Source organism: Leuciscus leuciscus, assembly GCF_965113295.1.
Source record: "Leuciscus leuciscus genome assembly, chromosome: 13".
Lineage (NCBI taxonomy): Eukaryota > Metazoa > Chordata > Actinopteri > Cypriniformes > Leuciscidae > Leuciscus > Leuciscus leuciscus.
The window spans coordinates 7,103,941-7,122,736 of record NC_138737.1 but is presented as its reverse complement, the minus strand read 5'-3'; the positions used below and the strand labels follow the sequence as shown (position 1 = coordinate 7,122,736).

The window sequence follows — 18,796 nt, the reverse complement described above, 5'->3', positions numbered from 1 at the left end:
AGGAACCAATTGTAGAGGTTTAATTCTATGGCACAGCCACTGCAGTTATGATTCTGTAGTTTTTCAATTCATCTTCACATGCTGAGAAGTAGCACAAACATGCAAACACTGCTGATTTTCTAATTATTGACTCTGTGTAGGCGTGTGTGCCAGCGGCTACAAGAGGAAACATGTTCATAATAGCTTACATGAGTCACAGGTGCTGTAGCCTGTAGGCAATGAATAGTTCACAGCCTCAATTAATGGTGGCACTGCCTCGTTAGGGTTCAGTGATTTCCCCCACGCCTCTAGTCTTCAGTGGCGGTGATCTAAAGATCGAAAGAGTCAAAGGCATGTACCACACGGGGGTCCTGCAACTGTGACCTGCGGAAAAGCTGAGGTTAAACACGCATCATCCCGCAGGGACCCGTTGGGTTTCCAGCTGTTAGGGGACTGAGTTGCCTGTTATGATGTTGTCTGCTGAGCTGGATCCTCTACTGAATGACAGGGAACTCTTTTCAATTCCTCTTATTGGGAAAAGTGACTACTAAACATAGGTGATCTGTTTCAAGGTCGATAGCTGGTTCTTTGTGTACCATTTCTTTGTATTATATATATATATAATTCAAATCCACTATATCAAAAACATAATAATGAGTAACTACTGCAATAATGGAATTGAATTAAATGGAATCAAATTGAATTAAACAGAATCAAACTGAATTAAATGGAAACAAACTAAATAAAACTGTAATCTACACCAAATTGTTTGAGAAAATATTTGCTCTAGTGGACTCAACACTGGAAGCCTGCAGTTTGTTGTGGCAGAAACTGGATGGCTCACATCATAATTGATGAAGCTGTCGGCTCAAGAGTCTGACGTCAATACACTATAATAATATTATAGTAATATATAGGCAGCAATGCGGATTATAATGGAAGCAATTGAGTTTTATTGCATGATAAATGTAGCTTGCTTCCAGTTTAGACACTGTGTTAGGATTATAAACGATATTATTTGGTGGAAGAATTGTTTATTGTGATGGTTATGAATAAATGTGATCGTATATTGAGCATTTTGATGTCTTCAACTTCATATAGTAATATCCCTCTAATGCACAGCCTCTTGCCAAGTTTCCAGGCACCTGTCATGCAAGTACCTTGCTTTGCTTCTAAGTGTCCTTTGATTTCAGGCCCACCAAAACAATAGTGGCTCCCTCTGAAAGTTTATTTCAGCTGTTCTTCAGCCTTGTGAGCATCAGCTCCAAACCACACCTTTACTCACCTTGACGCCTGCCAATGCTTGTGCTGTCCTCCCTCTTGTTTTCCTGTAGAGCGAAAGTGCTAATGATGAAGGTGGGGAGGGTGAATACGTCAATCTGTATTCATCCAACCAAGCCAATGGAGATGTGACTCTCTCCAATGGAGTAAGTAACAGCATGTCAGCGGTTGCAGCCGACATGCTGGTTCCTTCATGCTGCGCTTGTGCTGTTTGTGACTGTAATGCTTGGCTTTGCATCATGCAACTGATTAATTGTAAATTTTGCATAACTATTGCTGCCAAGACACGTGTCCAAAAGCAACAGACAAGAAATCTCTTGCATGTTAGGCTGGGTTTGTCTTAACCAGCCATGATTGTCAATATCGCACTGTTCTGGGTGGCCCTGCCTATAGTAAAATTTAATTGGTTCAAAATTCTGCTCGATATTGCTAGATTTTAAATGTAGAGAATGTATTTTTGTGACTGTGCAGGATTTAGCATGCAGTATGGGAAAAAAAGAAGCAAAAAAGAAAAGGCCAGTAGATTTTAGATGACTTTGTATACAGACATTGTTGGGAAATTGAGTTACTCTGATAGAATTCAAGAACTGAAAAGAGGAATTGTTGATTTGATGATTGTGTGCTTTTCAAAAATAAAACCTGCAATTTAAGCTGACAAATCATCAGATTCATCCCGAAGTAGGACGCCCAGTGTTACAGAAAGCGGAGTTTTACATTACATTACATAAGCATTAGATTTCTACGATGTCTAATTTGATTATGGCATGACTTTAAAAAAACAGAGAATATGTAAACATTTTACATTTTTACACCAAAGCTATTGGCACCACATTTTCAACATTCTTTGAAAATGGGAATAAATTAAATGAATTGTGTACAAACAACCCCCCAAAAAATCATTAATTGGTAAAACGAGGTAATTGCAGTACAATATTTTGGTGTTTGCACACGTGGATATGTTTTCTACAGAATATACATATCTAACATGTAAAAATAAAAAATGTGATGTAAAGTCACAAATACTGTAAGTATATTTTCTTCAGTTATCAGTTATGATTTGTGTTTGATTATAAATTAACAGCTTAGCACAAATGATTTATCTAACCTCATGTTTGATAATCACATCATGCATGTTGGGGGTAGTAAGAAACTTTCTGTAAAGCTGCTTTGAAAAATATTTATTGTGATGTATGGTATGTATGTATGTATGTATGTATATATATATACAAGTATTCATTTATTTTTTTAACATTACTGACCCAAAACATGTAAAATGTAAATTTATATATATATATACACAGACATTTACATTTTACATGTTTTGGGTCAGTAATGTAAAAAAAAATATATATATATACTTGTGTTCAGCAAGGATGCATTAAGTTGATCAAAAATGACAGTAAAGTATTTTACATTGTTTCAGAAAATGTCTATTTCAGATAAATGCTGTTCTTTTAAAATGTATATTCGTCAAAGAATCCTGAAAAAAGTATCACAGTTTCCACAAAAATATTAAGAAGCACAACTGCTTCCAACAGTAATAATTAACAAGAAATGTTTCTTGAGCAGCAAATCAGCATATTCGAATGGTCTCTGAAGGATCATGTGACACTGAAGACTGGAGTAATGATGCTGAAAATTCAGCTTTACCATCACAAGAATAAATTACATTTTAAAAATGTTTTCAAATAGACAAGTTATTTTACATTTTACATTGTTTACATTTACATTTTACATTTTACATTGTAATAATATTTTAAAATAAGAGTTTTTAATGTATTTTTGATCAAATAAATGCAGTCTTGGTGAGCATACGACATTAAAAAAAATTCAGTAGTGTATACAGTTATTGAGTGATAGTGACTTCACTATATTGTAATGTGTCATCAATATGCCCCAATCAAGTGTTAAATGTTTTGTGAAATTCAGAACTATCACCTTGTGCTCTTCTCTTTATTTTGCATCTTATTAAGATATCTCGTTTTTCACCCCGTTGTATGGATGCAGTGAAGGCCTTGAATTATTTTTTCTGTCATTCCCAGGACTCTTCTTGTGGTGCTGAGGACTCACTCCAGGACTCAGAGTCAGAAAACAGTAAAGATCCGGCCGACAGAGAGGGGTAACGTTCATTTGCTTTAAAGGAATGCTTCGGCTCAAAACCTTGTATCCTCTCTTTAGTTGTTCATCTTTTGAAACAATTTCAGACGTTTTTGTCTCCCACCATAAAAATGCAATTGCCTTCCATGTTTTGTACTTTCTGATTACCTATCCATCCTCTCATCCACAGCTGGAAGCAGAAGTGTGTAGACTCAGAGTTGACCTCAGAAGAGGTGGACGAGCTCTCCCTGATAGACCATGATGAGATCATGTCTCGCTTAACACTAAAGCAAGAGGTAAAACTTATGTATAAGGTGTTGCATCTACTGCATGTGTACAGAAATGCCAAGTTTTAGAGGTTTATAACTTGATTTACATTGGTTGTAATGATAGTTGAGTATAAGTGTGCTCTCTGCTGCCCTCTGCCTATGACTCAAAGCCTCTGCAGTGCCGCTGTGGTGAACCCCAGCATTGAAGTGCATGTGAAAAACTGTTGTTCACACTGTAAGGTCAGACCTTCTGCAGAGAGCATCTCCCCTGAAAGAATACATAAGATAATAAGTTAATAAGCGGACTACTCATACTCATAAGACAGGAAATGTATGACTCTAATGAGCTGGCTTGCTTTATCTTGTTCCAGTTTGTCTTTGAACACAAGAACATGCCTTGAAATGAAACATCCAGACATCTCAACATGTTTCTAATTGGGGTCAGTTGACCCTAATTATATAGGGCTTCCTAAAGTCCAACTGGTCACTGAGCCACTGACTAGTAGATTTTGAAAATATTATTTTGCACATCCCTCCAGGAAGTTAAATTTAGGAGATGATTACATGAAAAGCTCTAACTTTGACCTGCTTGTTGAAAACCGCATAATCCTAATCTGTATTTCTCAGAACGATGACGGCCCTGATGTCAGAGCTGGATCAGGCGATATTTTATTAGTTCATGCCACCGAAACAGATCGCAAAGGTAAGAGTAATCCCTTTTCATCTGGGGGAGTCAATTATTTTGTGTTCAATATTTATTTATACAACAGCAAATATGGGGGGATTCAATAGTTTACCCCAAATAAACTAGGGGGTTCAAAATGTAGCTTTTTAATTGCTGTTCAAAAGTTTGAGGTCAGTCATTTCTTTTTAAAAAGCTAATACTTTTATTAAGGTTGAACACTTTAAAATGATCAAACGTAACATTAAAGACTTTTATAATGTTACAAAAGATTTCTATTTTAAATGAAAAATTTTCTTTTGAACTTTCTATTTGTCAAAGATTCTTGAAAAAAAAGTATCCCAGTTTCCATAAAAATTTTGATCCACACAACCGTTTTCAATTGATAATAAGAACTGTTTCTTGAGCACTAAATCATCATATTAGAATGATTTCTGAAGGAAATGTATCGATTTTCCTGTGTCATGTGTCATTTGATCATGTGTCATTATGATTTTCAGTGTCATGTGACACTGAAAACTGAATTCAGCTTTGCCATCACATGAATAAATTACATTTTAAAATATATTCACACTATTACTGTTTTTACTGTAGTGTATTTTTTATATTTATTAACTCTAGTTCACATTCCCAAATCTTGACCTATAATTATGATTAAATAAATGTATCTTATGTTCTCTTTTGTAGATCGAGTTTTATACTGTGAAGCTTTCTTGACCACATACCGAACATTTCTAACCCCGGAGGACCTCATTAAAAAGCTCCGCTATAGATATCCTTTCTGATGGTGGTAAATCTTTAAATCTTTGCATTCCTACCCTTTTTATTCTTATTAACCTTAACTCTGAACACATATACCAGATTTTCTCTCAGCTCTGATATCATCAAACAACGATCTAGTAAAAACACCTTCTTCGTGCTGGTGCGCGTGGTGGACGAGCTTTGGTGAGCTGGAACTCAATTATGGGACATCAGATACACACTTTACAAACACAATTGAGGGGCCACATTATATAAATATCTGAAGGCACTGATGCAGTTACTCCACACTATTTACTTGTAGGCTAATGTGATGTCTAAGTACATAAATCAAATGTTTAAAAAATGTTAAATATATTGTGCCCCACAAGCTAGTAGTTATATACTGTTTCATGTTGCTAGTGACTTATGAAAGGGTTGTTGTTGCTTCATTATTTGAATAAAGACCGTTTTGTGTGTCATCAGTTTGGTGGAGCTGACAGAAGACATCTTGAAGCAGCTCATGGAGCTTGTGTTCAGTCTGTTGTGTAATGGAGAGCTCACCCTGGCACGGGTTCTGCGCAAGAACATCCTAGATAAAGTCCAACAGAAGAAGCTGCTGCAGTACACTAATTCCCTCAAAACACTGGCTGCGCGAGGTGTGGCTGCCAGGTAATGCTCCCCTAAATCATGTTCTTTCAGTGTTTCTTTGAAAAATCGATAGAGTGAATTTAATCAATTTTGACTATTTGTTACAAGGCCCGGCACTCTGCATGACTTCCGTAGTCATGAGATCGCAGACCAGCTGACTCTCCTTGATGCGGAGCTGTTTTATAAGATAGAGGTACAGCTTCTCTAATATCATTCATCACACTTCCTACCGAGAGTTTTTCCAACACGTTTTTTTATGTCTGTCTGCAGATCCCAGAGGTGTTACTTTGGGCGAAGGAACAGAATGAGGAAAAAAGCCCCAATCTGACCCAGTTTACAGAGCACTTCAACAACATGTCATACTGGTATGATGCTTTGATTCTCAAGCTAGCATAAAACCAAGGCCACGTTCACACAGCAAAAGTATACGATTGAGTCCGGTTATGTTCACACGCAGTTCAGTTATTTACGGGAGTGACAACCGAAGCAGAGACCTGCTCTGCGCTTCACAAACACGTGTCTATCGTGTGTTACGGGTTTTCACGTGTGGTTTTGGTAACTTACAACGACAGAGATTTTAGCTGCGTCATCTGAAGGTTTTAGATCTTTGTCTCCATCTTTGAAATTACTTTGGCGATTTTGGCCAACAACCATGTGGTTACTGGAAAGAGAGTACGGGCTTGACTCCCGTTGTACATTCATAGAGACCGTAGACGCTACTTTAAGTTGCTGTGTGAACAGGACATTTCGAAACTCACACCTGTAAGTAAATGTGTTTGTCAACTAACAGTGTGAAGCCTTAGAGAAAACTAGTCTTTTGGCTTACAGCGTAAAGTTTGGTCCATATTACAGCTTAATCTGTGAGAACTGCCCATTTAGACACCATTTACATTATATACTAGGGCTGTCACTTTTGTGAAAAAATCCTGTTCGATTTTTGAGACATAAGTGTTCATTGAATAGATTATAAAATCGATTTTCCATGTCTAAAGACATTTCCACTTTAAACGCCAAATATAGGCAAATCCACAGACAACTAACAGGCATTAGGACGAACGTAAAGAGGGCGCTTGAGACGCGCAAGTCAGCAATATTCCTGATGATTTATTGGCGTGAAGTTTCGTGCACAATGACAAACAGGAGTGCAACGTTCTCGAAAAACAATAAACAGAGTGGACTGCCATAACATCAATGAAAAACATTACTGCAGTCTTCAACATACAGTAGCTGTGTTTACCATTAGAAATGTCAAACAAATTTCGCCTACATTCACCTACTGTAGACCGTAGCCCGAATCTGTATGCATGAGACTGTCTGAATACCGGCAGAATTCACAATTTTTGTAGTAAAAAGAGACACATTATCCAGAAGTATAATTTGCTGTTATGTGTGTTTGTCAGAGCCTGCAGTTGCTGTGTGATGCGCGTTCGCTGCGGGCGTATCGTGACGAGCTTGACGCGCTCCGAGAGAAGGCCGATAAAATCGATTCCCTATTTTCGTTTTCGAAACTTATGTTGGTTGGTCGGATCGATTGTGCAATTGATTTTCGAACGTAAAGTGACAGCCCTATTATATACATCTATATTTGTTTGTCTAAAAATGAATTGGTCACCGCAGGACCATTTAAAATAAACTAGTGAAGGCGATTAAAGTGGTGAAAAATAAATGGTGAACGCTTAACTAAATGATACACGATTTCTTGATTGATTAATATAAGTTTCTACCTAAAATCTTATGTTGATGGAGAGAAAAATATTTATGGATGTTTTAATGAGTATACAGTGCATTATATGTATTTTTATCTCTCTTTTTTAAGGGTTCGGTCCTTAATAATACTGCAGGAGAAAGCCCAGGATCGGGAAAAACTTCTTCTAAAGTTCATCAAAATTATGAAGGTACAAACTAATTTGAATTCTTCCTCTAAACTAAACAAAATTCTTCCAAATTGAAATCAATGATTTATTGGCTTGATTTCTATTACAAAATAACTTTAACCCATGTCCCTTTGTATTCTAGCACTTAAGAAAACTCAATAACTTCAACTCCTACTTGGCAATATTATCAGCGTTGGATTCGGCGCCTATCAGAAGACTGGAATGGCAGAAGCAAACGTCAGAGGTAAATCACATCCATGCATCCCTGTCTCTTTTATTTTGGTTTTCAGCCGATCATCATAGTACCTTATGTTATCTTTACAGGGTTTGGAGGAATATTGCACTTTAATTGACAGTTCCTCCTCCTTCCGGGCGTACAGAGCAGCTTTGGCGGATGTGGAGCCTCCATGCATACCGTATCTGTAAGGACATGTTAAGCATTTATAGTTGCCATGAAATGGAAGTTGCGATAGTCTTTTCTTTCTTTCTTTTGATGTATGCCCATGTAAAATGGCTTCTCAAACAAGAAAAAATGTAGGGTGGAACTTGATTTTGTCCATCGGGAATTCATTGGATGGTCGTGGTTTGCTATTGGTCAATCTCATGACAGACAGTAAGCAAGAGGGAGAGGAAGTTATTTTGATTAAAGATTATGAGACGCGTGAATTTCTTTTTAAATAATGATGTGCACAGATAAATAATTTATACTAAATACTGCAATATTCCATAAAAACAAGAAATGCTGACTTTAAAGAAAATATAAATTTTTTTATTGTAATTCAAATGTCATATTTTGTGTATAACTTCCCTATTTTTTCACAAAATGCAGAGGTCTCATCCTCCAGGACTTAACGTTTGTGCATCTTGGGAATCCAGACCTCGTTAATGGAAAGATAAACTTTTCCAAACGCTGGCAGCAGTTCAATATCCTGGACACTATGAGGCGCTTCCAGCAAGTGTGAGTACTTGGACAATATGAAGCATCATTCGCAATCCATTTAACTTCCATAATCAGAGTGAAAACAAAATATTCAACAAAGTAAAAAATCTATTGGAACTGTATTGTATCATGAAAAACTTGGCTATGGCATTATTGGTTCTTGGCGTTAACCTACAAAAATAGATGTCTCCTAATTAAGATGGGATAGAAAAAAAACTCTTTTTTTTTTTTACATTTTAAACAGTTTGTGTGACTTGTACTTCTCTTTCTTCCAGGCACTATGACCTCAAACACAACGACGACATTGTCTCCTTCTTCAACGACTTCAGTGACCATCTAGCTGAGGAGGCATTGTGGGAGCTTTCTTTGAAGATCAAGCCTCGCAACATCACTCGCCGGAAAACAGAACGAGAGGAAAAGACATAGCTCGCTCGACTAGACGAACAAACTGCTCCTTTAAAAGCCACCCTCCTCCGAAGTTGCAAGACACAGCAATCAGAAGTTACTGTAATGGCAGCTACGAGACTGAAAACGATACTGTATTTCTGTTACAGTTTACATAAACCTTTTTTTTAAACGATTAGATTTTATTTTGTAATTGCACTGCGTCTGAACCTGTGTGTAAATTTGAAATGTGGATCAGTGCCGAGCGCAAAGACGGAAAACATGACTCTTGATACATGAGATTACGGGGTTTGCGGTCGTAACCTGGGGTTTACGGTGATGTTCCGGTACGGTCTCCCCATCTGGATGTTTGCGGTACAATCTGGACAAACAACTGCGACTCCAACTGCAAACTAATACCATGATGCCTCAACGGGCACTTTGGATGTTGAAGTTCCTTGAAGACTGATATTTTTATTTATTTATTTTGTATGTAACAAATGCACATAGAGACTCTTTAGATTTAGGGGGATTGCTGTACGTTTAGCTGCTGGATTGAACAGCTTTAAGCATGTATGATAATAGGTCACGATGAGGACACAGCCAGAGTTATTAATGGCACTATCAGGATTTTGTTGCTTATTCTGCAAGATTAACAGTATCTGCTTTAAAGCTTTTTTTGACTTTAGTTTCTGAGTTCACTGAACTCACTAAAATTCCTCAAACAGGAGCATGCCAGTTTTAACGTGCATCGAGTTCAGATAACTACATCGACATATTATGTTTATATTAAATTCATACATCTCATTACAGTAATTTGAGGCCTATTTCAAATCAGTTGTCTTCCAATTACAATTAATTGCTAATAATCAGGGAAACGCATTATTTTGTTTAACCTGCCTGTTATTTATTTGTAAATGTATGTGCGTGGATTAACAATATGCTTTGTATTACAAGATCACTTGCAAAGGAAGCCATTATTTGCCAGTGTGGTTGTTGCAAGAAAGATTTTAGGAGTTATGTTACAGCTGTATGTCAGGTACATTTAAATATGTTTCACTTTGCACACCAGTACGGTACAAAATAACCATATTTCTGTAGATCTCCGAGAGCCATCGCAGTGATCAAAGACCTACTATCAAGTGCTTGAAGCTGTTCATGAAGTGGTGTCAATGTGATTTTATTTTATATAATGCAGTTTTCCTTTTGTTTTTTAAAAGGATTTTACATTACAGTGGCAGAGATATTTTACTCTGTTGTTGTGAGATGTGATCAAATGTGCACTTTGAAGTTGATTGTGGGAAACAAAGATTAAAAGCTGTTAGGTAACAGTTTTTAAGTGGACATGCATATGAGCCTGAACCCCTTCAACAATGCTTTCGGGGGGAACCTGTTCTTACCTGCAAATTGGACTGGAGTTGGTTTCAAAGTTCCAAAGACCCCAGACCACAATCACACTGTTTGAACATGATGATGATGATGATGATGATGATGATGATGATTCAGTTGCATATAAAATACAACTGACATGTACCTATGTACACATAACCCTGTGAAACCTGGTAAAAAAATAATATACATATCATCAATGTCTTTGTTTTGTGTGTGTTAGTGTGTGTGGGGGGGATCCAGGCGTTCTGGTTAGGGGACAGCATAGAATAAAGCTGTGACAGTCATTAAAATCTGTGCGTGAATAAAGATAAGTTTGCATTTAAGTGAATTTGTCATATATGTAAACAAAATTTTATTTAAAAAAAACGCATTAGTGATTTTCAATTGGGTCCATAGAAAGATGTAACACAAAAGTTCAAAATATTTCCTAACGTGTAAGTAAGGAGAAATCACTCATCTTTTTTATTTATTTACTTTATGCAGATTTTTTTTGTATCGTACTGTGTTTCGTAAATGAATCACAATTCATATTATTTCCTATCATTATTTAGAAAGCAAATACTTTTTCTTTATTTTTAAATCCCCCCCAAAAAATGTAATTAATAGTGTTCAACACCAGTATATCCAGTGTTTAAATCTTTCTCTTTCAGAGAGAAGATCCTTGTAAACAACATCATTTTTCAAGTTCGGACTCCGGAGACTTTTAGTTTGGCGAAAAAATTTCCCCTCCGACTTTTATTTTGAAATCGCATCATTTCCTTCCGTTTAAAAAACTCTTCTCTTCAGAACTGCTGCATCTTCCGCTTTGTTGCTGCGCATCTATTTACTAGAATTTTTCTACCAGATCGAAAGATAACCGATTGAAGATGAATGTGATCGATCATGTGCGGGATATGGCAGCGGCCGGACTGCACTCTAATGTCCGGATCATCAGTAGTTTACTCCTGACCATGAGCACCAACAACCCGTGAGTAGCTTCAGCTTTTAGGATGTAAACAGATCTGGAAGCTGTTTGATGTGAAGTGTGTGTCTGCCCAATAATGCCTTCAAAATGTAACGCTTTATTATAGTAGATGCGCAGTATGCAGAAACAAGCTCATACGAAGTAAAAAATAATATATAAAAAAAAGTGTTAATGCATTAAGACAGTAACGTTAGTACGACAATTCACCATGTAACAAGTTTTCCCAAAATACTTTAGTTACTGCTGTCATTTCAATAGCTACCATAGTTTTGGGGCATGTACTATAATAAATAAAAATGGGATCTCCTTTTAATTGTGTAAGAAACCTCAAGAATATTTTTGTCGTTTTTTAAATATCTTTTTAATAGATACCACGATGTTATTTTGGCAAAAACTATTTTTATTGTCTTGGTGCAATAACCCATGTCTTGTTTAGTCATTTAACACCCAATTCCCCACTGATAAAATCAAGTTGTCAGTGTCTCACTGAAATGCATCATGACAATGTGTGCCAGTTTTAAGAGACGAAGCCAGATCCGTAGAAGTGTGTTTCTCTCTCTTTCAGGGAGCTGTTCTCACCATCTCAGAAGTACCAGCTGCTGGTGTATCATGCCGATGCCATCTTTCATGATAAAGAGTACAGGAACGCAGCCTGTAAGTACAACATGGCTTTACAGCAGAAGAAAGTGCTCAGCAAAACATCTAAAGTGCGACCATCCAGCACAGGCGGCACGACGTCTGCAGTGCAGGCACAGGTGAGCTCCAAGTGTAACACCATATGGACATTTTTGGTCACTGAATGGCTTTTCTGAGGTAAATGTAACATTGCGTGACATGGCTGATTGGACATGAGACATGATATGGATTTCGATATGTTGTACTGTATCTGTCAACATACCTTCTGATGTTCATTCATTTCATTCTGTAGCAAGTAGTAAAGCGTGTATATTAAAAGTTTGGTGTCAGTAAGATTAAATGTCTTTGATAGAAGTCTATTATGCTCACCAAGGCTGCTTTAATTAGATTTTTTTTTTAAATACACAGTAAAACATGATATTGTGAAATATTGTTACATTTTATTATTTGATTGAGATTTTCAGCATCATTACTCCAGTCCTCAGTGTCACATGATCCTTCAGAAAACATTCTAATATGTGGATTTGCTGCTCAAGAAACATTTCTGCCACTTAATATTTTTGGGGAAATCGTGATATTATTTTCAAGATTTTTCAATGAAAAGAAAGTTGAAAATAAGTGTATTTTCTGTGGCATTTAGGTGGAAATTATGGTTATCATGGTTTTTGTAATAATGTTTATATCTGTATAAATGAAGAGTTGTATTCTAGTTAACCAGCTCTGTGTTGATTAACTGCAGAACTTGCCATCAGAGATCGAAGTGAAATATAAAATCGCTGAGTGTTACACTATTCTGAAGCTGGATAAAGATGCCATATCAGTGCTGGATGGGATCCCTTCACGCCAGAGAACGCCAAAGGTGTGTTTTCACACTCGGTTATGTGTGTGAATCTGACAAACTAACATTATCATTATCTAAACAATGAAATAAAATAAAAGAGCACATTGTTTAACTGTGTGTTTCAATTACAGATCAACATGATGCTGGCGAATCTTTACAGAAAGGCCGGTCAGGAACGTTCAGCCGTTACGAGCTACAAGGAAGTGTTGAGACAGTGTCCTCTGGCTCTTGATGCCATTATTGGTCAGTAAGAATACAGCATCTTGTCCTTTCTTTGTCTTTCAAGTTCACTGTGAGCCCAACATTAAAGCATCCTCCTGTGTGATCCACTGCAGGGCTTCTGTCTCTGTCGGTGAAGGGGGCAGAGGTCGCTTCCATGACGATGGACGTGATTCAGAGCATCCCCAATCTTGATTGGCTGTCTGTCTGGATTAAAGCACATGCTTTCATACATGGAGGGGACAATCAGAGAGCGATCAACACTATCTGGTGAAGATTTGACACTGTGAATGAAAATAGGCTTTTCATAATTAAATCCACAATTTCAGTAAAGCAGATTTCTTAGCTGTTGCTCGGACATTTTTTGTAGAATCTCTTTACATAAATGTTTTATGTATTTATTTTATTTATTACATTTTTTAAGTATAATAAATAGTTTTGTGTGACTTGTTATTAGCCACCACTGTCATCAATCAGTCAATCATTATATTCACTGTTATTATTGTTTATTAATATATTTGAGTTGACTTTTCTTTTTAAAATTTTTGTTTTCTTTTTAATTTTAGTTTGTTTGTCGTTTTTATCATTTAAAAAATATATTTTTATATTTCGTTTTAGTTTTAGTAGTTGTTTTATTTCAGTTAGTTGCCAAAGTATAATTTTTGATTTTCATTAAAGTTTAATATTTCATTTTTATTTCAATTAACCAAGATGATTTTTATTAGTTTTAGTTTATAACATTATATTGTATTATATGTTGATTTTTTATTTTTCCATGTGAAAATGTTTAGAAAGTAATAGCCCACCTCTGTACAATTTGAGGTATCTTCCCGGTCTTCAGCACTGTTTCTATTGACTTGTACGTCTCTCCTCACAGCTCTTTGGAGAAGAAGTCACTGTTGAGGGATAACGTGGATCTTTTAGTGACCCTGGCGGACGTGTACTTCAGGGCTGGAGACACCAAGAACTCCATCTTGAAGTTTGAGCAGGCGCAGATGCTTGACCCTTACCTGATCAAAGGTATGTGGCATTAACCCACAGTTGTATTGCCTGATGATTCTTGTTGGTTTGAATGAAAGTATCATGCTGTTTTGTAGGTATGGATGTATACGGCTATCTTATGGCCAGGGAGGGTCATCTAGAAGATGTGGAGGTTCTCGGAGGACGGCTGTTCAACATATCTGACCAGCATGCAGAGCCCTGGGTCATATCTGGGTGAGTTTGACCTTCTCCTAATAAGGCTTTTAACACTTGAAATATTCATTCTAAACCCTGGATAGGAAGAATCCTGGGTTATCTTTCTTCACGTTTCACATTGCTCATAATTTTCCCGGGGTTAACAATTCACACAGTACATTCCTAAACCCTTGCATATTTGCGGTGTTAGTTTCATTCATTGGACGAACGCAGCATGTGACCCGTTTCCATAAACATATTATGTATTGCTGACAGTACAGAGGGTTGAGCAGCGAGCTCATTGGCTACTGATACAGCAGGAACCAATCAGCAGTGCCCTATAGAGCATGATGTGATTACAAGCAGAATGAGTTAAGGACCTATTAGGCCGAACAGTTTCATGACTGAACTTTGAATGTGTGAAACGCTCCTTTACCCAGGGTTAAAATTGGGGTTCAGAGCGACGATAACCCGGGGTTAAGCACAGTGTGAAAAGCCCTAATGTGTCTGAAACTTCTTCAGATTAAGAAGATGCTCAAAACTTTTTACAAATTTTTGTTTTCCTCAGATGTCACAGTTTCTACAGCAAGCGCTACTCTCGCGCCCTCTATCTGGGAGCTAAAGCCATCCAGCTGAACAGCAACAGTGTGCAGGCGCTCCTCCTGAAGGGCGTTGCTCTGCGAAACATGGGCCGAGTGCAGGAAGCCATCATACACTTCAGAGAAGCCATGAGACTGGCGCCCTGTCGTCTGGACTGCTACGAAGGCAAGGAACATCTCATGATAATAGGGATGCGTCCGCATGCTCCACTAAGCTGTCCATCAACCTACAAGTCGTTTAGTTGGCTAGCTCAATTTTTCCCCCATTTTTGTTAGATTTTTGGTGGCGAGGCTTTAAAGGGGATGAATTAAGAGAAGTATCAGCTCAGTTCTTTGGGAGCATTTTATCATGCTTTAAAGTCAAAACGGAAATGACCCTTTCTGTTCTCTAAATGCATGTTATTGATCTTGTTGTGAACAAGTCATCTATGCAGTTTTTATATTATTTTATTTCAACCTTGTAATTTTCAATCAAAATGCCCCAACTTGATCCTCCAGTGAAATGAATTCTCTCTGGTGACGTATGCTGGACTTTTCCCATCATTTAGTCCACCTAAACCCCGCCCCCTTCTTTAATCCGCAAAAAACCTGCCCTACACTTTTTCTTTTTTGATAATCAGTTTCACTCGGCTTCCTTTTTGATAGTTTACCTAAAAATAAAACTCTGTCATCATTTACTCACCCTCATGTCGTTCCAAACCCTTCAGACTTTTGTTCATCTTCGAAACACAAATGAAGATTTTTTTTTATGAAATCTGAGCTTTCTGTCCCTCCATCAGACTTTGATAAAAGATTTCAGATACTTAACCTATTTATTTGCTGAATCTCTGTTAGTTACTCCGTTGTGTTTTTTGATTTAGTCTTTTTGAATGTTGTATAGAGGTTAGTGTTTGAGTGTTTTTGCCCATGTTTTCAGGTCTGATTGACTGCTACCTCGCGTCTAATGGTATCCGGGAGGCTATGGGAATGGCTAACAATATTTACAAGACGCTGGGAGCGAACGCCCAAACTCTCACCATCCTGGCCACAGTGTGTCTGGAAGATCCCATGACCCAGGAGAAGGCCAAGACTCTGCTGGACAAAGCCCTCGCTCAGCGGCCCGACTATATCAAAGCTGTCGTGAAGAAAGCAGAGCTCCTCAGTATGTCAAAACTATGCTCATATGAACTTCTTTTATTTTGATTTACTGATTATTATCATTTTCTCTTTAGTAATTATTTTTAATATTTTCTATTTATTATTTTTTATTTATTTTTTATTATTTTATTATTAATTATTTTTCTATTTCTTCTTAAATAGTTTTTATCTATTCTTTTTCTATCAATTATATTATTCATTATTTTATTAGTATTTATATTATATAAATACTAATAAAATAATGAATAATATAATTGATAGAAAAAAAATATATATATATAAAATATATATACTATATACATATATATATATATATATATATATATATATATATATATATATATATATATATATATATATATATATATACTATATATATATATATATATACTTTATATATATACTATATTTATATATATATATATATATATATATATATATACTATATTTATATATATATATATATATATATATATATATATATATATATATATATATATACATTTTTTTTTTTTTTTTTTATCTAATATTATTCATTATTATTAATATTAATTATAAATGATTGATAGCTGATATATTGGTGTATTGCTATGTAACACCTACTTCGTTTTCTTTACAGGTCGAGAACAGAAGTACGAGGAAGGAATAGCACTTTTACGAAACACTTTAGCCAATCAGAGCGACTGCGTGCTGCACAGAATGCTGGGAGATTTTCTCGTAGCTGTTAATGACTATCAGGAGGCCATGGACCAGTACAGTATAGCGCTAAGGTAGCGTCATTTCCTCTCTACTGTACTTAACCTGAAACTCTGTACTGTACTGATCGTTCTATTCCTCCTCCGTAGCCTCGATCCAAACGACCAGAAGTCTCTGGAGGGCATGCAGAAGATGGAGAAGGAGGAAAGTCCCACGGACGCCACGGTGGAGCTGGACGGGGACGATATGGAGGGCAGCGGGGAGGAGGGAGACCTGGAGGGCAGCGACAGCGAGGCGGCGCAGTGGGCCGATCAGGAACAGTGGTTCGGCATGCAGTGACCCTCAACTAAGAGACTCTTAAGAGCTTGAGCACTTCAGACTTCTAAGAAAACATCCACACTTTTGCATTTTGATGTGTTTGAACAGAGAGATGCCATAATGCGCACTGCTGCCTCCTGGTGGTGAGTCACAGACATTAATCCAGTTTATTTTGTCCTCAGTTTTGTCATATCAAGAGATTCATTTTCAGAAAAAAACTGTATTGTCAGTATATAACTGGTCTCAGATGAGAATACAGCACAACTAAACTAATCAACACCAACATTACGACAAAGGAATGGGTGATCATATTTCGCGATCAAATGCTGCTGGCATTTGTCTAAATACACAATATTGTTTTCTAACAATTTATTAACATTAATTAAACATCATGCTTCTCTTTTATTGTTTGTACAGAACTAGTCAGCTGGTGCTGGCCCCATTGTATTAATAAATGTGTCAAATCTGTAAATATTTTCCATGCTCTTTCAAGCCTTTTTTGTGTAAAAGTGATGATTGCTTCTGATGAAAATGCCTCAGGAAATTAACCACACACACCCACAAAAAATTCTTTCCCAAGGACGTGTAGATAATCCTGTGGTTTTTCCCCCCTAATCTGGTGAATGTCATGAAATCATGTCCAAGTCATATTTCAAACCAACATAAAAAATAACTTTTTTTTTTTTGGTTAGAAATTTAAGCCTACACATAATTTGAGACAATTTAAAACTGTTTTTCATTACTGCAATGTCATTTTATATTGTTTACTTCTCATTCTCAATGTTTTGTCCATTATAATAATGCAGTGATATCTCTAATGATCATTTTATCAGTGCAAAAGTAGTTTTTGGTTTATTTTATGCAGTTCTTTTCCTTTTGGTTTTGGGGGTGAATTTAACCCAGACATTTCTTGACAAGTTTTGTGAAATTTACCAGAGCATATAAGCGAGGCAATTATAAATTCAATTTCTGTAGCCTTATGTGCATTTTTTTTTTTTTGCAGTGTTTTTGTCTTAATGTTTCTATATTGTGTAAAAAGACTATTTTTTAAATGTTTTGAAATTAAAATCATGGCATGAAAAAATGTGATGTGTTCAATTTTAGTAAATAGAATATAACTTTTACTAATACAAAATAAATCAACCGTTGACAGTGCAAAGAAACAGCAGCGCAACCATGTAATATCATTTTATTAACCACAAGTCATTGTGATAATTACAACACTGATTCGGCAGCTCCCGCCCTCCAGTTGTCATGGGAACTGCTGTAAAAGACCGCCTGTCTCTCAATGTCACACACACACACCGAACACCTGAAATGAGCCTCGGCTTTAAAACATATTGCACATCCCTGCGCAAAGCAACAAGAACAATCATTTTTGGTTATTTTACATATCTCACAAAAGATTTAAGGGAAAAAAACAATGCCTTTTACCACTAATGGCATCTTTCTCTCTTTTTTGTTTCTTCAAATTAAATATTGCAGTGCTATACAAAAGTTTATCATAAGGGGACATGCACCATGAATTCTGCTGTAATGTTACATTTTAAGTGTTTTTTTTTTAATATTTCACTGGCTTCAGATCTGATAATTAAATAAGCTGTTATTTTACCACTCATAATGTTTGAATTTTTTCCTAAACTAATGCAAATTTTTTAAGTTTTAGCACAGTTGACATGCAGGCCTAGAAAGATGTGTGGAGCTGCTCAAAACAACACATGCACTAAAGTCAAGAAAACCTCACAGGTTCTGCAAGGAATACAGAGAGCGGATTGGCTCAATCATCCCGAGCTGGAGAGAGAGAGAGAGAGAGAGAGAGAAAGACGTGAAAATAAGACATTTGATCAAAGAACTGAAGTACAAATCAAAAACACAAAAAGATGCGCATACACAGAAATGTCGTCATGCAACTGCAATAGTCGT

The 18,796-nt window shown here is 36.5% G+C and overlaps 2 protein-coding genes across 4 annotated transcripts in view; both read left to right on the top strand.

The window, feature by feature from the left end:
• The window catches only part of rapgef1a (Rap guanine nucleotide exchange factor (GEF) 1a), a 112,848-nt gene extending 102,360 nt beyond the window's left edge, over nt 1–10,488 (top strand). For 2 of the 3 annotated variants that reach the window (XM_082188149.1, XM_082188150.1), the window contains 14 exons: nt 1,314–1,406; nt 3,303–3,379; nt 3,548–3,653; nt 4,254–4,329; nt 4,996–5,084; nt 5,165–5,253; nt 5,533–5,718; nt 5,806–5,890; nt 5,968–6,062; nt 7,514–7,592; nt 7,714–7,815; nt 7,896–7,993; nt 8,401–8,529; nt 8,787–10,488. In XM_082188149.1, the coding sequence (XP_082044275.1) occupies nt 1,314–1,406; nt 3,303–3,379; nt 3,548–3,653; nt 4,254–4,329; nt 4,996–5,084; nt 5,165–5,253; nt 5,533–5,718; nt 5,806–5,890; nt 5,968–6,062; nt 7,514–7,592; nt 7,714–7,815; nt 7,896–7,993; nt 8,401–8,529; nt 8,787–8,937 (1,455 nt within the window). In that variant the 3' untranslated portion in view covers nt 8,938–10,488. The remainder of the gene's footprint in view (nt 1–1,313; nt 1,407–3,302; nt 3,380–3,547; nt 3,654–4,253; nt 4,330–4,995; nt 5,085–5,164; nt 5,254–5,532; nt 5,719–5,805; nt 5,891–5,967; nt 6,063–7,513; nt 7,593–7,713; nt 7,816–7,895; nt 7,994–8,400; nt 8,530–8,786) is intronic. The other variant, XM_082188151.1, reaches the window with a different exon arrangement.
• A 556-nt stretch (nt 10,489–11,044) lies between these two features.
• Nucleotides 11,045–18,395, top strand: anapc7 (anaphase promoting complex subunit 7). The gene is made up of 11 exons (XM_082188156.1): nt 11,045–11,254; nt 11,817–12,006; nt 12,627–12,746; nt 12,860–12,971; nt 13,064–13,217; nt 13,825–13,967; nt 14,045–14,162; nt 14,692–14,888; nt 15,639–15,863; nt 16,479–16,629; nt 16,705–18,395. The coding sequence occupies exons 1-11, from the start codon at nt 11,154–11,156 to the stop codon at nt 16,892–16,894; spliced, it is 1,701 nt and encodes a 566-aa protein (XP_082044282.1). The 5' UTR covers nt 11,045–11,153; the 3' UTR covers nt 16,895–18,395.
• The last annotated feature ends 401 nt before the right edge of the window (nt 18,396–18,796 follow it).

What these genes read in the sequence shown, in the direction of transcription:
- anapc7 (XM_082188156.1), top strand. Translation starts at nt 11,154, where the DNA reads ATGAATGTGATCGATCATGTGCGGGATATGGCAGCGGCCGGACTGCAC. An exon ending in TGACCCTTACCTGATCAAAG is followed by an intron (nt 13,968 to 14,044) that starts GTATGTGGCATT and finishes GCTGTTTTGTAG; the next exon opens with GTATGGATGTATACGGCTAT. An exon ending in GAGCCCTGGGTCATATCTGG is followed by an intron (nt 14,163 to 14,691) that starts GTGAGTTTGACC and finishes TGTTTTCCTCAG; the next exon opens with ATGTCACAGTTTCTACAGCA.